This window comes from Neoarius graeffei, chromosome 2, assembly GCF_027579695.1.
Source record: "Neoarius graeffei isolate fNeoGra1 chromosome 2, fNeoGra1.pri, whole genome shotgun sequence".
In the NCBI taxonomy this organism is placed as follows: Eukaryota; Metazoa; Chordata; class Actinopteri; order Siluriformes; family Ariidae; genus Neoarius; species Neoarius graeffei.
Genome location: NC_083570.1, coordinates 13,476,719 through 13,491,802, shown reverse-complemented (window position 1 = coordinate 13,491,802; position 15,084 = coordinate 13,476,719). Strand labels below are relative to the sequence as shown.

Below are 15,084 nucleotides of genomic sequence, written 5' to 3'. Positions count from 1 at the left end.
CTCTCTCTCTTTCTCTCTCACCTCCTCTTTTTTCCAGCGAGCGATCAGCTCCTCTCTCTCCCTCTTGCTCATGTGAAAAGGATCTCCAGCCTGGAAGGTGATTCGAGGTACAGGTCTGCGCCGGAGGCTGATGTCTCTACCCTCACGAGTCCGCACGCGCCCGCTGTCGCCCTACACACACACGCACAATCATTTTTTTTTTCCTCTTCAGGACCAGAGTGCTGATATTTGGTGTGTATCGATTAGGTGAAAAGAGTTTACCTCTCCTCTACTGGTATCACTGCTGCTGCCGTCCTCCTCCACATCTGTGTGTGACAGAAAGAGAGAGAGAGAGAGTGTGTGTTTATAGCTGCTATAACATGAATAAGACCAGGAACTAACTTGCTCCGCTTATGATCCACATTAAACGTAGCCACTACTTGATAAGTGTCGCTCATTAATACATTAATAAAATGCAAACTCGGTGGTAAAAGAGGAATAAAACACTTCACGATGTGTTATGAGAAAACGGTTTCAAAATCTTTATAACACACAAAGGATTTTCCCGTGTAATTTAGCTGCGCTTTCTGTAACTACGGTACAATTTACTCCGCCTTCGTCTCGATTACTTGATCTGGAAAAATGACAAAACGAAACTGATAAAAGATGGAATGAAACACGGGTGACTCACGTTTCTCAGGGTGCTCGAGTTTCCGTCGCCCACGTTTCTTCCGTGGTGTGGAGGGGGCGGAGCTTTCCTCCTGATCGGGCTTGTCCGAGCCGTTCTGGTGGGAGGAGTCAGAGGAAGAGTCGTGTCCCTGCAGAGCACCTTGGGAAACCCCGTTCTCATTCTCACCATTACACTCCGCCTCCTTCACGCCGGCCACGCCCTCTTTCAGAGACTCACAGCTGTCCACCTGTGAGATTTTAAACTTCTCTTGTAACCTTTTTTGATTCTTCATTGCTTTTAGTTCATTTGCTGTTTAGTTTAATTTTGTTTATGAATGCATTTTTGTTGACTTTTGTCTGATTTTCTTCGCAGTCAGACACTGAACATCAGAGAGAGAGATTATAGAGGAGTGTCATCGTGCGATCATGCTTATGTCTTGGTTTTGTGCAAATTGCGCCTCTGATATGCAGAATGGCGTTGTGTGTGACTTTTATTCGTGTCAGATTAAAGCCGGGGCAGTGTATATACTAAAGATACATGCTTAAAGTGATAGCTTTAAGAAGTGTTAAGCCACGTCCCATTTATTTCATTGTTTGAGACTGACAAAGAGGCCACACCTCTTTCACTTCATCCACTTGGATACAGTGACTGACAGGTACAGAGGACACACCTCCATCTCATTCACTGGGGATGATGGACACGGAGGCCACACCTCCTTCACTGGGACTGACGGAGAGAAAGAAGCCACATCTCCTCCTCAATAAATGGGACTGACAGACACAGTGACCACACCTCCTTCACTTCATTCACTGAGAACACAGAGGCCACACCTTCACCGAGACTGAAAGACACAGAAGCCACACCTCCTTCTCATTAAATGGGATTGACAAACATGAGTCTCACTTCCCTGAGACTGAAAGATGCAGAGGCCACGCCTCCTTCCCTGAGACTGAAGAACGCAGAGACCACACCTCCTTCCCTGAGATTGAAGAAGGCAGAGACCACACTTCCTTCCCTGAGATTGAAGAAGGCAGAGACCACACTTCCTTCCCTGAGATTGAAGGCAGAGACCACACCTCTTTCTCTGAGATTGAAGAAGGCAGAGACCACGCCTCCTTCCCTGAGACTGAAGGGTGCAGAGGCCACACCTCCTTCCCCGAGACTGAAGGGCACGGAGGCCACGCCTCCTTCCCTGAGACTGAAAGACACCGAGGCCACGCCTCCATCCCTGAGACTGACAGACAGAGGCCACGCCTCCTTTCCTGAGACTGAAAGACAGAGGCCACACCTCCATCATTTCACTGAGACTGAAAGACACAGAGGCCATGCCTCCTTCCCTGAGACTGAAGGGTGCAGAGGACACGCCTCCTTCCCTGAGACTGAAAGACAGAGGCCACACCTCCATCATTTCACTGAGACTGAAAGACACAGAGGCCATGCCTCCTTCCCTGAGACTGAAGGGTGCAGAGGCCACGCCTCCTTCCCTGAGACTGAAAGACACAGAGGCCATGCCTCCTTCCCTGAGACTGAAGGGTGCAGAGGACACGCCTCCTTCCCTGAGACTGAAAGACAGAGGCCACACCTCCATCATTTCACTGAGACTGAAAGACACAGAGGCCATGCCTCCTTCCCTGAGACTGAAGGGTGCAGAGGCCACGCCTCCTTCCCTGAGACTGAAAGACACCGAGGCCATGCCTCCATCCCTGAGACTGAAGGGTGTAGAGGCCACGCCTCCTTCCGAGACTGAAAGACGCAGAGGCCACACCTGCATCATTTCACTGAGACTGAAAGACAGAGGCCACACCTCCATCATTTCACTGAGACTGAAAGACACAGAGGCCACGCCTCCTTCCCTGAGACTGAAAGACAGAGGCCACACCTCCATCATTTCACTGAGACTGAAAGACACAGAGGGCATGCCTCCTTCCCTGAGACTGAAGGTCACAGAGGCCACGCCTCCTTCCCTGAGACTGAAGGTCACAGAGGCCACACCTCCTTCCCTGAGACTGAAAGACAGAGAGGCCACGCCTCCTTCCCTGAAACTGAAAGACACAGAGGCCACGCCTCCTTCCCTGAGACTGAAAGACAGAGAGGCCACGCCTCCTTCACCTCATTAACTGGGCTTGACAAAAAAAATTTTTTTTTTTTAATTTAAATATAAAAAACTAGCCACACCCACTTTCATCTCATACATTGAGACTATAAGAAAGAGGCCATGCCCCCTTCACTTCATTCAAAGAGACTGCAAACCACAGTGACTCAGGTACAGCGGCCACGCCCCCTTTACTGAAGGAGTGCTGCTGTGTAGTAAATATTGTGCATCATTCATCTGTTGCTGTGTGGTGGTACTTTCAAGTCTCAATGAATGTAGTGCAGAAAACCACAAATATTAACCACACACACACACACGTATGAAACCCTGTAAAACATTAGCGTTAACGAGGAGTGATATACGTGTGCAGTTTGCAGACGTTGCAGATGATTTACACAGAATATGGGGTCATGTGGAGTCAGAAGAGTCGTATTCAAATGAGGTTTTATCGTGGGCTGGAGATTCTGGGTAGCCACAGGCAGCTCGGAGGTTTAAAACTGAAACACGTCTGCATGAAGACATGTCAGATACAACGCTGACTAAATGCAGGGAGACGCATTTCCCTTATAATCCGAACACTCACTCATCTCACTCATGCCTCCACGCGTTTCACTGCAGACAGCTTTTCAAAGTGTCTCACGCGTCTTCACACGGAGGTAAAATGAAAGGAATTGTCGAAGAACTCGAACACAGCTGATGTCTTGAAAAATCAAATACAAAGGAAATTCAAACTCCACCGCTGTATGTAGAAATCTTCCGTATTAACAATTAGTATAACATTTGTAATCGCTAGTCAGTTAATGCTTAAAAATCATACAGATTGCTTTAATAACTGAGGAATTATTTTGCGTACAAGAGTTACGTTCAATTGCATCTTCCCGTAGAGATCTGCGGAAAATTCTTTTTTTCGCAAAACCATTGTAGTTTCACAACTTAGCAATGTTTTGTTTAGATTACAAACCAGGAGGAGTTTTTGTATTTATTTGCCCTTCAGTTGTCCTGGCTAGTATTAGTAGCTGTAATAGAACCAGCAGGCTTTGAAACAAGACCTTTCAACCAATCATATGCTTTGTTATTGAGTTCCGGGGGCCGTTAAGATATTTGCGCTGAAGAAAATATTCTTAAAAAAAAATCACATAATTGACTTCTAATGAAGAATTTATTTAAAGCTAATTATCAAAAATGGGGAAAACTATGCGTCGAAGATGATGATAATGTTGCAACGTCTGTACTGGAAAATCGTTCGTAGCTAGTTAGCACCTGCGCTACTGCACAACTCGGCTAAACATAGCCAGCTGTTAGACATCATCAACGTTTAACGTTACAGCTTTAAGTGTGAGAACTTAAATGAAGTAAGAGTATATTTCTTACACCGGTGCCCACGCTAGCGACTTTGTGCAAGTTCAATATCGCAGCGTATCGTAAACTCGATAATTGGTGCGTGTCTGGCGTAATTACAGAATGCTGTCCGTCATATAAACAGCCATCACTATAAATAAATCACAACCTTCAAAGGAACATGAGCGTATTAAAAATGCCAACGTTGCAAATCATGAATGAAAAGTACCAGGCACCACTTAGCATCATGGCGCTAATTAGCGGGTTCCAGGCCTCCGTTCCCTGCCAGCTACACAAGTGTGTTGGAGCGTGTTAAGTCTTTAATGATATGGGTTTATAGCAGAACCTGAGCTTTAAAATAAACATAAAACATTATCGTTTGAGCCCCTAGTGTGCGAGTGTGTCTGAAGGTTTCTGCACATGGCTGTAAAACCCTAGCAGTCCAGAGCAGCAAGGTTGGAGAAGGGTTTACAGCTGCGTGTGTGTGTAGCTAATGGATACTACTACTACTGATCTCTCTCTCTCTCTCTCTCTCTCTCTCACACACACACGGTAATAATAACAAACAAAAAGGTAGACTTGATGGTCGGCTGCTGTGTCATTAGTAAGAACAGAGACTGTGTTTAGCAAACACACACACACACGTGGCACTGCATTGCTGCCAGACTTCACATATCCACACAATACACTTAAAGCTCGTTCCAACAACCAGGAGTTCCAGGTTTATCGGAAATAGTAACGACAGTTGAATAATTTTGCACTTACAGCTACCAGTTTAGCATCGTGCAAAACTACACGTCTAAATAAACATATGCACTTGTCCCATCGTTTGTCTCATTGGCACCATAAAAAAAAAAAGTTTATATTTACAGTGGTGCTTGAAAGTTTGTGAACCCTTTAGAATGTTCTATATTTCTGCCATAAATATGACCTAAAACATCATCAGATTTCCACACAAGTCCTAAACGTAGATAAAGAGAACCCGGTTAAACAAACGAGACGAAAAAAATATATTATACTTGGTCGTTTATTTATTGAGGAAAATGATCCAATATTACATATCTGTGAGTAGCAGTTAATTTGAAGGTGAAATTCGAGTCAGGTGTTTTCAATCAATGGGACGACAATCAGGTGTGAGTGGGCACCCTGTTTTATTTAAAGAACAGGGATCTATCAAAGTCTGATCTTCACAACACGTTTGTGGAAGTGTATCATGGCACGAACAAAGGAGATTTAAAGCGTTGTTGATGCTCATCAGACTGGAAAAGGTTACAAAACCATCTCTAAAGAGTTTGGACTCCACCAATCCACAGTCAGACAGATTGTGTACAAATGGAGGAAATTCAAGACCATTGTTACCCTCCCCAGGAGTGGTCGACCAACAACGATCTCTCCAAGAGCAAGGTGTGTAATAGTCGGCGAGGTCACAAAGGACCCCAGGGTAACTTCTAAGCAACTGAAGGCCTCTCTCACATTGGCTAATGTTAATGTTCATGAGTCCACGATCAGGAGAACACTGAACAACAATGGTGTGCATGGCAGGGTTGCAAGGAGAAAGCCACTGCTCTCCAAAAAGAACATTGCTGCTTGTCTGCAGTTTGCTAAAGATCACGTGGACAAGCCAGAAAGCTATTGGAAAAATGTTTTGTGGACGGATGAGACTAAAATAGAACTTTTTGGTTTAAATGAGAAGCGTTATGTTTGGAGAAAGGAAAACACTGCATTCCAGCATGAGAACCTTATCTCATCTGTGAAACATGGTGATGGTAGTATCATGGTTTGGGCCTGTTTTGCTGCATCTGGGCCAGGACGGCTTGCCATCATTGATGGAACAATGAATTCTGAATTATACCAGCGAATTCTAAAGGAAAATGTCAGGACATCTGTCCATGAACTGAATCTCAAGAGAAGGTGGGTCATGCAGCAAGACAACGACCCTAAGCACACAAGTCATTCTACCAAAGAATGGTTAAAGAAGAATAAAGTTAATGTTTTGGAATGGCCAAGTCAAAGTCCTGACCTTAATCCAATCGAAATGTTGTGGAAGGACCTGAAGCGAGCAGTTCATGTGAGGAAACCCACCAACATCCCAGAGTTGAAGCTGTTCTGTACGGCGGAATGGGCTAAAATTCCTCCAAGCCGGTGTGCAGGACTCATCAACAGTTACTGGAAATGTTTAGTTGCAGTTATTGCTGCACAAGGGGGTCACACCAGATACTGAAAGCAAAGGTTCACATACTTTTGCCACTCACAGATATGTAATATTGGATCATTTTCCTCAATAAATAAATGACCAAGTATAATATATTTTTTCGTCTCATTTGTTTAACCGGGTTCTCTTTATCTACTTTTAGGACTTGTGTGAAAATCTGATGATGTTTTAGGTCATATTTATGCAGAAATATAGAACATTCTAAAGGGTTCACAAACTTTCAAGCACCACTGTAAATAAATAAATAAAAACTTCTAGTGTAACTCACCCCCTACGTAAACCAAATGATGTGCTGAGGAAGAAAGATTGAGGAGAGATATACAATACGATACTGTACTATATACATATAAAAACTTGTTATACTACTTTATATAGAGTATGTTATACTATACACTGACCTATAAGCTTGTATTACTTGTTAGCTACGTTACCCCTGTAGCTCCAGTGCAAAAACAAAGGAAAGAAACTTCAGGCAGATGTCTCGAAGGATTATCAAGTGTAAAGCAGGTGCGTGAATGTGATACAGGAGTGATGTAGTAGTGAAAGAGTCAGAGCCATAATGATGTATTCAGTAATAGTAGCAATATAGCGGTAATGTACTAAATCAGGAGCACCAGAGTAAATCAAAAAGTCCCTCCTGCTCCAGGATTTGACTCCCTACTTGCATCTGTATTGCAGTGTGCCTTGCCAGATGGTAGTAGGTACCATTTTTATGATGGTCTTTGGTATCTCCCGGTCGAGAGGTGGACACGGTAACCACTAGGCCAGCTTGCGGTAATGAAAATGATGTAGTACTAACGGAGTAGTAGTGATGTAGGAAGTAGTAGTAATTAGGAGCATTATAGTAGTGAAAAAATAGTAGTACTGAGATAGTAGTAATAACGTAATAGTAATGCCATAGTAATGATGTTGTAATGCAGTAAGTAGGTGCAATATAGCAGTAACGTGGTAATTAAGAGCACTGCAGTAGTAGTAATCAAGTAAGTAGCAGTAATAGAGCAATAATAATGTAGTAACGAGGAGCACTGTAGTAGTGAAAAAGTAGTAGTACTAAGGTAGTAGTAATGGCATAGTAATGATGTACTAATGTAGTCGTAGTGATATAATCGTAAGTACTAGTAATAATGTAGTAGTAGTAGTAGTAGTAGCAATAATATCACAGTAACATAGAAATTAGGGAGCACTGCAGTAGTGAAAAAGTAGTCTTAATATAGCAGTAATGCCGTCGTACTAATGTAGTCGTAGTGATGTAACCATAAGTACTAGTAATAATGTTGTAGTAGTAGTAGTAGTAGTAGTAATCAAGTAAGTAGCAGTAATAGAGCAATAACAATGTCGTAACTACGAGCACTCTGGTAGTGAAAAAGTAACAGTACTAATGTAGTCGTAGTGATGTAACCGTAAGTACTAGTAATAATGTTGTAGTAGTAATCAAGTATGTAGCAGTAATAGAGCAATAACAATGTCGTAACTACGAGCACTCTAGTAGTGAAAAAGTAGTAGTACTAAGGTAGTAGTAATGCCATAGTAATGATGTACTAATGTAGTCGTAGTGATATAATCGTAAGTACTAGTAATAATGTAGTAGTAGTAGTAGCAATAATATCACAGTAACATAGTAATTAGGGAGCACTGCAGTAGTGAAAAAGTAGTACTAATATAGCAGTAATGCCGTCGTACTAATGTAGTCGTAGTGATGTAACCATAAGTACTAGTAATAATGTTGTAGTAGTAGTAGTAGTAATCAAGTAAGTAGCAGTAATAGAGCAATAACAATGTCGTAACTACGAGCACTCTGGTAGTGAAAAAGTAGTAGTACTAGTGTAGTCGTAGTGATGTAACCGCAAGTACTAGTAATAATGTAGTAGTAGTAGTAGTAGTAATCAAGTAAGTAGCAGTAATAGAGCAATAACAATGTTGTAACTACGAGCACTCTAGTAGTGAAAAAGTAGTAGTACTAAGGTAGTAGTAATGCCATAGTAATGATGTACTAATGTAGTCGTAGTGATATAATCGTAAGTACTAGTAATAATGTAGTAGTAGTAGTAGCAATAATATCACAGTAACATAGTAATTAGGGAGCACTGCAGTAGTGAAAAAGTAGTACTAATATAGCAGTAATGCCGTCGTACTAATGTAGTCGTAGTGATGTAACCATAAGTACTAGTAATAATGTTGTAGTAGTAGTAGTAGTAATCAAGTAAGTAGCAGTAATAGAGCAATAACAATGTCGTAACTACGAGCACTCTGGTAGTGAAAAAGTAGTAGTACTAGTGTAGTCGTAGTGATGTAACCGCAAGTACTAGTAATAATGTAGTAGTAGTAGTAGTAGTAATCAAGTAAGTAGCAGTAATAGAGCAATAACAATGCTGTAACTACGAGCACTCTAGTAGTGAAAAAGTAGTAGTACTAATGTAGTCGTAGTGATGTAACCGTAAGTACTAGTAATAATGTTGTAGTAGTAATCAAGTATGTAGCAGTAATAGAGCAATAACAATGTCGTAACTACGAGCACTCTAGTAGTGAAAAAGTAGTAGTACTAATGCAGTCGTAGCGATATAACCGTAAGTACTAGTAATAATGTTGTAGTAGTAGTAGTGAAAAAGTAGTAGTAGTAATGTAGTCGTAGTGATGTAACCGTAAGTACTAGTAATAATGTAGTAGTAGTAGTAATCAAGTAAATAGCAGTAATAGAGCAATAACAATGTCGTAACTACGAGCACTCTAGTAGTGAAAAAGTAGTAGTACTAATGCAGTCGTAGTGATGTAACCATAAGTACTAGTAATAATGTTGTAGTAGTAGTAGTAGTAGTAATAATCAAGTATGTAGCAGTAATAGAGCAATAACAATGTTGTAACTACGAGCACTCTAGTAGTGAAAAAGTAGTAGTACTAATGCAGTCGTACTGTAGTGATGTAACCATAAGTACTAGTAATAATGTTGTAGTAGTAGTAGTAGTGGTAGTAATCAATTAAGTAACAGTAATAGAGCAATAACAATGTCGTAACTACGAGCACTCTAGTAGTGAAAAAGTAGTAGTACTAATGCAGTCGTGGTGATGTACTCGTAAGTACTAGTAATGTAGTAGTAGTAGCAGTAGTAAGTAGCAATAATATCACAGTAATGCAGTACTTAGGAGCACTGCAGTAGTGATAAAGCAGTACTAATATAGTAGTAATACTATCGTACTAATGTAGTCGTAGTGATGTACTCATAAGTACTAGTAATGTAGTAGTAGTAATCAAGTAAGTAACAGTAATATAGCAATAATAATGTAAATAGGAGCACTGTAGTAGTGAAAAAAATAGTAGGACTAAGGTGGCAGTAATAGTGTAAGAGTACTGCCATAGTAATGATGTACTAATGTAGTCGTAGTGATCCAATCATAAGTACTAGTAATAATGTAGCAGTAGTAAGTAGTAATATCACAGTAACGTGGTCATTAGGAGCACTGCAGTAGTGAAAAAGTAGCACTAATAAAGCTGTAATGCCATAGTAAATGTCATCACACTAATGTAAGTCGGAGTGATGTAATTTTAAGTACTCATAATAATGTCACGCTCGTAAGTAGAAATAAAGTAAGTAGTTGTAATAAAGTAGCAATCGGGAGCACTGTAGCAGTGAAAAAGCAGTACTAAATGTACTAGTAATGCCATAGTAAGGATGTACTAATGTAGTCGTAGTGATGGAATCAGAAGTACTAGTAATAATATAGTAGTAGTAGCAGCAGCAGCAATATCACAGTAATGTAGTAACAGTGGTGTAATTTTAAGTACTAGTAATGTAGAAGTACATTAGTGAAAAAGTAGTAGTACTAATGTAGCAGTAATGAGTCTAGTAATAATGTCAGTAGTAGCAATAAAGCAGAACTGTCGTAATTAGGAGCACTTTAGTAGTGAAAAAATAGTCGTAGTAGTAATAGTAATAGAGCACATAACATGTGCACGAGGCCTTAATCAGGCTGGATTAATTAATTAATTGCCATATTCAAGAATGTAGTAGTAAAGCCATTGTAGTAGCAGTAATAGTTGTGTCATAGCAATTAAAAAGCAGTAGTATGAATGCAGTTGAAATGATTAGCGATGCGAGAGTAAAGCCATTGTAGTAGTGATCATTATAATTGTGAGTAGTACTAGTAGTAATAATAATCATGTCGTAGTAAAGCACCTTATACATGGGGCCTTAATTAATCAGGTTGAATTTATTAATTAATTACCATATTAGTAGTAAAGCCACAGTCGTAGCAGTAATAGTAAATTATGTAGTAATTAGTAGCATTGTGGCAATTAAAAAAAAAACAAAAACGTAGTAGTACGAATGTAGCGGAAATTAGTAGGAATGCGATTGTATTGACTGGAGTAGTAGTGATCATTAGGGTGGTCCCGAAATGTATGGGAAAATTTTTTTTTTACCAAAACATTCCGACCACCCTACCATTTTTTTACATAGGCTAAAAGAAGGCAACAAGCAAAATTTCAGAAAAATTGGTTAATATTTAGAGGTGCCACACGAGGTTGCAAATCGGGTTAAGCCATTAACATTAGTTGGTGCGTAGACTATAGAGAGCGTGCACGTGACGTCACGAGGTCACGTGATGTTTGTTTATCCGCCATTTTGGACGGCAAGGTTGCACATAGAACTTAGACGAACCCGTTCTAATTATCAAGTGTGTGGGAGTAGATCTTTCGAGAATGGTTAGATCTTGTTCAGCATTTGGTTGTACCAATAGACAGGGCCAAAAGGAGGGCCTGTCATTTTATAGATTCCCCGCAGACGAGGAGAGACGCGCAAAATGGGTGTCCGCTGTGCGAAGAGAAAACTGGTACCCCAGTTCTACCAGCCGAATTTGTAGTGAACACTTCATATCAGGTAGGTGTAATCTTCTAATTCAATACTCCTAGTACATCTGTTAAGTTGATTTTCGGATTGAATGATAGCTGCATACTTAGAAACTAGACAGTCTCTAATGTTTAAAATGGCTATGCCTAGCCCTACTACCCTGGCCTAGTCTATGACAACGTTTTATCTTTTTGGCTCATATATGCCTTTGAAAGGCCAATCCATAGTAGGGATGGCGAAAACTAAAAAAAATCTTGACCGACCACCGAGCCTCATTAGCCGGTTAAAGTCGGTTAACCTATGAGTTTAAACAGGGATGCAAACGGCGGATGCACCTTTTTCACGGCTGAATCGATCGTGCAGACCCTGTCATTATCTGGAACGGAGTTCAGATTTCGAACATTCTTACGATAAAACGTCCTGCATAGTCTCTTTATGATAAACGTCTTAATGCCACTTACCCGTGAGGTTATCAAGTAGACATTCTTCTTCGGAACCTTCCAGAGGTATAGTTGGGATACCCACCCCGCAACAAAATATTTATAAGCTTCCAGGCTCTTGTAAGCTTTGAGGGCTTTGCCAGTGTAACACGATTCACGATTAACAAGAAAATTGTAAATGTCGTGGTAGGCCAGATCGGGCAAATCGCCGGCCCCGCAGCTCCGAATTTCCCTGAACAAGGATTGCGGCAAGTTGTACGGCTCTGCAATCCCCAACCTGGAACACTTTTCCACGTAACGCTGCCTCACGTCACCTTCAAGATGCTGAACAAACTTAGACAAGTAATCGCGCGATGTAGATGGGGTATTTTCCGAATTTTCTTGGGGATTACTCCCTGGATCCATTACACTCGCGCAAGGTAAACAATCCTGAAGCCGTCCAATATGGCGGAGTAAACACGGACGGGTCACGTGACTGTACATCCTCTATAGACTGATAGAAGGTTAACTTTCATGCACTAAGGGGTTCTTAAACAATGAGCACTGATCGTAATATGCTGATGAAGTTGTGAATGTTTTTCTTTCTATGTTTTTCAGATGGCTAGCAACAGTAATACAAGTAGTACCGGTGGTGCAAAGCACAAAACCAGAAAGGACAATTATGTTTGGTTAATTGGTCCCACTTCCAAGGAACCGTCTAGGAGAAAGCTTCCTTCTGCTCGGGAAGTCCTTAGTGTGTTCTTTTATCTCCACAAGATACCATCATACCGAAGGGTTTAGAAAATCACAGACAAGTAATAGCTATTGTTACTTTGAACACAGGAAGTTAGATTACTGTATTGTTTGTATTAATATGAAACAGTTAATAGGCTACATTATACATTATTTTATATTGTATCTTGAGTGAAAACTTTAATGGCTTTGTGGCACCTCTAAACATTGTTCAATCTTAACCAAATTTCGCACAATGACTTCTTTTAGGCAATGTAAAAAAACGGTAAGGTGGTCGTAACAAAATCCTAAAAAAAAAAAAAAAATTTTGGGACCACCCTAGTGATCATTGTGAGCAGTACTAGTAATATAGTAGTAAAATGACGCATGGCACATTAATTAAATAATTTTAATCAAGTGAGTAGCAGCATACATATCAACCTATACGGAATGTCCGTATTTTATACGGATTTGATTCAATAAACGTAGTATACGGGCGTATAAATAAAGTTAAACGTATTCTTTAAAAAAACTTCAATATTTATTTAGAGCTATAATCAATTCCCACGATGATAAAAGAGCGCATAACATTTACAAACGTACTGTACACCACAGCCAGTAAAGAGTCTTATGAAATCGCACGTTATCTTGTGGTAGCGAGACTTCGTTCCACTTCTGATCATGCGCACACCGCATTGCGAGAATCCCGCCAACCGTGAAGTCATAGACATATAAACATAGACGCCGCCTTCTGCGTAGAATCATACGTCATCCTCGCCGCCATATTGGATGTGGCAAAGTGGAGATTCTTCAGCCGTCTCTGGTATAGCGTCTAGACAGTAGCCGAGAATAAAGATGCCTCATTCATGTGCTGCGTTTAACTGTACCAACAGGTTTACGGTCCAAACGAGATCACATGGGATTACCTTTCACAGGTGAGACTGGAAAAATACTTTTCATTGTATTTGGTCATTATAACGTAATTTTACAAACAGATTTTCCTGACTTTGTGGCTAATATGAAGTCTCGCGCATAATAGCCGCTCGGTGAAACCTGTCTCCAAACAACGAAGTATTTCCTTCGTAACTACGCTGATAACGCTTTGTGTTTTTGTCAAACATTGGAGCTTTGTATTCATTCTGAAGGTTTATTGTTATTAATATTGAATAAAAAGTAACTGGGAGATATATCATTGTTAATTATCATTCAAATTTTAGGTAAATTATTTTAATTTGCATCTTATACGGATTTTATAAGGGAAATACGGATTTTGGAGGTTGGTTATACAGGTTTGATTGACCAAAGGTTGACATGTATGTAGCAGTAAACCGGTAGTAAGGTCATTGAACGTAGTCGTAGTTGTAGTAAACGGCGGTAGTGCAAATTAAACGTGTGACGTTTATCACCTTTGTTATAATGAACTTTAAAGTAAATCCTTGTATATGGCGATATAGTTTTAACATTATGGCGCACACACACACACACACACACACTGCATATATACCTCAGGCACACGAATATATTACTCCATCTCTCACAATCCCTCAAGCGCTCCCCTCACACAATCAATTACAGCAGCTCTAATCCGCTGCTGTTGGGTCTTCTTAACGCGCGTTTAATTATGATTTAAAGAAGGTTTATGCTCACGAGGAGCAGATTTACATGTATTCATTTGTCAGACGCTTTAAATGACTTCGAACTGAAGCAGGAGCCAATCCTAACACACACACACTCGAGCAGACTCAACCTGAACAAACAAACATGGCTAGCTGACAGCAGCTAGCAAGAAATAAACAAACATTTCTCGCATTATTAAAACAACCAATATGTAACATGTCGAGGAAACACTGTCAATACTGTACGAGTGCGAGATCAATGAATAAACGTTTGTTAGATATTTACATTAATAAGTGGTTTACACCAGTAGCTAAAATATAGCTACACATTTTAGCATTTTTCCCCCCTCAGCTGGCAAACACGCAAAAACTTTCCAGTCTACGTATTTTTTGAAAACTAGTCTACGTATCGAAATCCTGGTTTTCCAGGACGTGTAGGAGTGCTAGTGTCGATTTACGCACGTTAGGCTAAATGGACACACACCCACCCCACATGCACACAGTCGGTGTGAAAGAACCGAGTAGGAAAAGCGTCGGCAGGTCTGAATGACATCAGCAACATTAGCAATAATGAGCAGCACAGCTTAAAGTTAGCAGTGGCTTAGCATGTAATCGATAATTAGCTTCCTAATTTAGCTGCTACTATTAAGACCACCGACAAACAAACCCCAAACTGGGCTAGCTAGCATGGGTGAATTAGCATGCACTGTTCAATGAGTTACTAGCATCCTCCTTCCCATAATGCTCAACTCATTCAAAATATTGTCGTCTCATGCTAGCGCTGGAGAGGGCTAGCTTCCTGTTAGCCAGGTGTCACCATGACTAGAGGATCTGTGAGAATTCTCGGCTAATTTCCAAAGGTGAAAAAAAAAACCCAGCAGGATGGACTCACCATGATCACGCTTCAGTATAGCCAATGCAACGTATCGGAGAGGCTCTGTCTTTCTCTCTCTCTTCACTCTCTCCACTTCCGTCTCTCTCAGGCCGTCTCCTGTAGCCACAGCTTCCTGTTTCTGTCTTTAATTCAGAGTTTCCACGTACTCGAGCTAAAACGGGCCACGCGGTCTCTGTGCTGAGTTTTAGCTAACACACGTGTCAGTTTGTAAGTGTGTAATTCTGGCTGTAGCTCATCTGTTGCTATGCACAATGTTTTGGCACCCCTTTTGCTCCATCCATCAATGGACAA

At 40.8% G+C, this 15,084-nt stretch overlaps 1 protein-coding gene across 12 annotated transcripts in view; it reads right to left on the bottom strand.

Moving 5' to 3' along the window:
- LOC132881277 (DNA (cytosine-5)-methyltransferase 3A-like) overlaps nt 1-15,084 on the bottom strand; it is a 117,923-nt gene that overhangs the window by 59,211 nt on the left and 43,628 nt on the right. For 8 of the 12 annotated variants that reach the window (XM_060913841.1, XM_060913845.1, XM_060913846.1 and 5 more), the window contains 3 exons: nt 671-896; nt 262-305; nt 22-171 (listed from right to left, as the gene is read on the bottom strand). The exons of 1 other annotated variant lie outside the window; for it this stretch is intronic. In XM_060913841.1, coding sequence (XP_060769824.1) covers nt 22-171; nt 262-305; nt 671-896 — 420 coding nt within the window. Of the gene's footprint in view, nt 1-21; nt 172-261; nt 306-670; nt 897-14,790; nt 14,930-15,084 lie in introns of those variants that run through there. 3 more of the 12 variants (XM_060913849.1, XM_060913851.1, XM_060913848.1) reach the window with 3 other exon arrangements.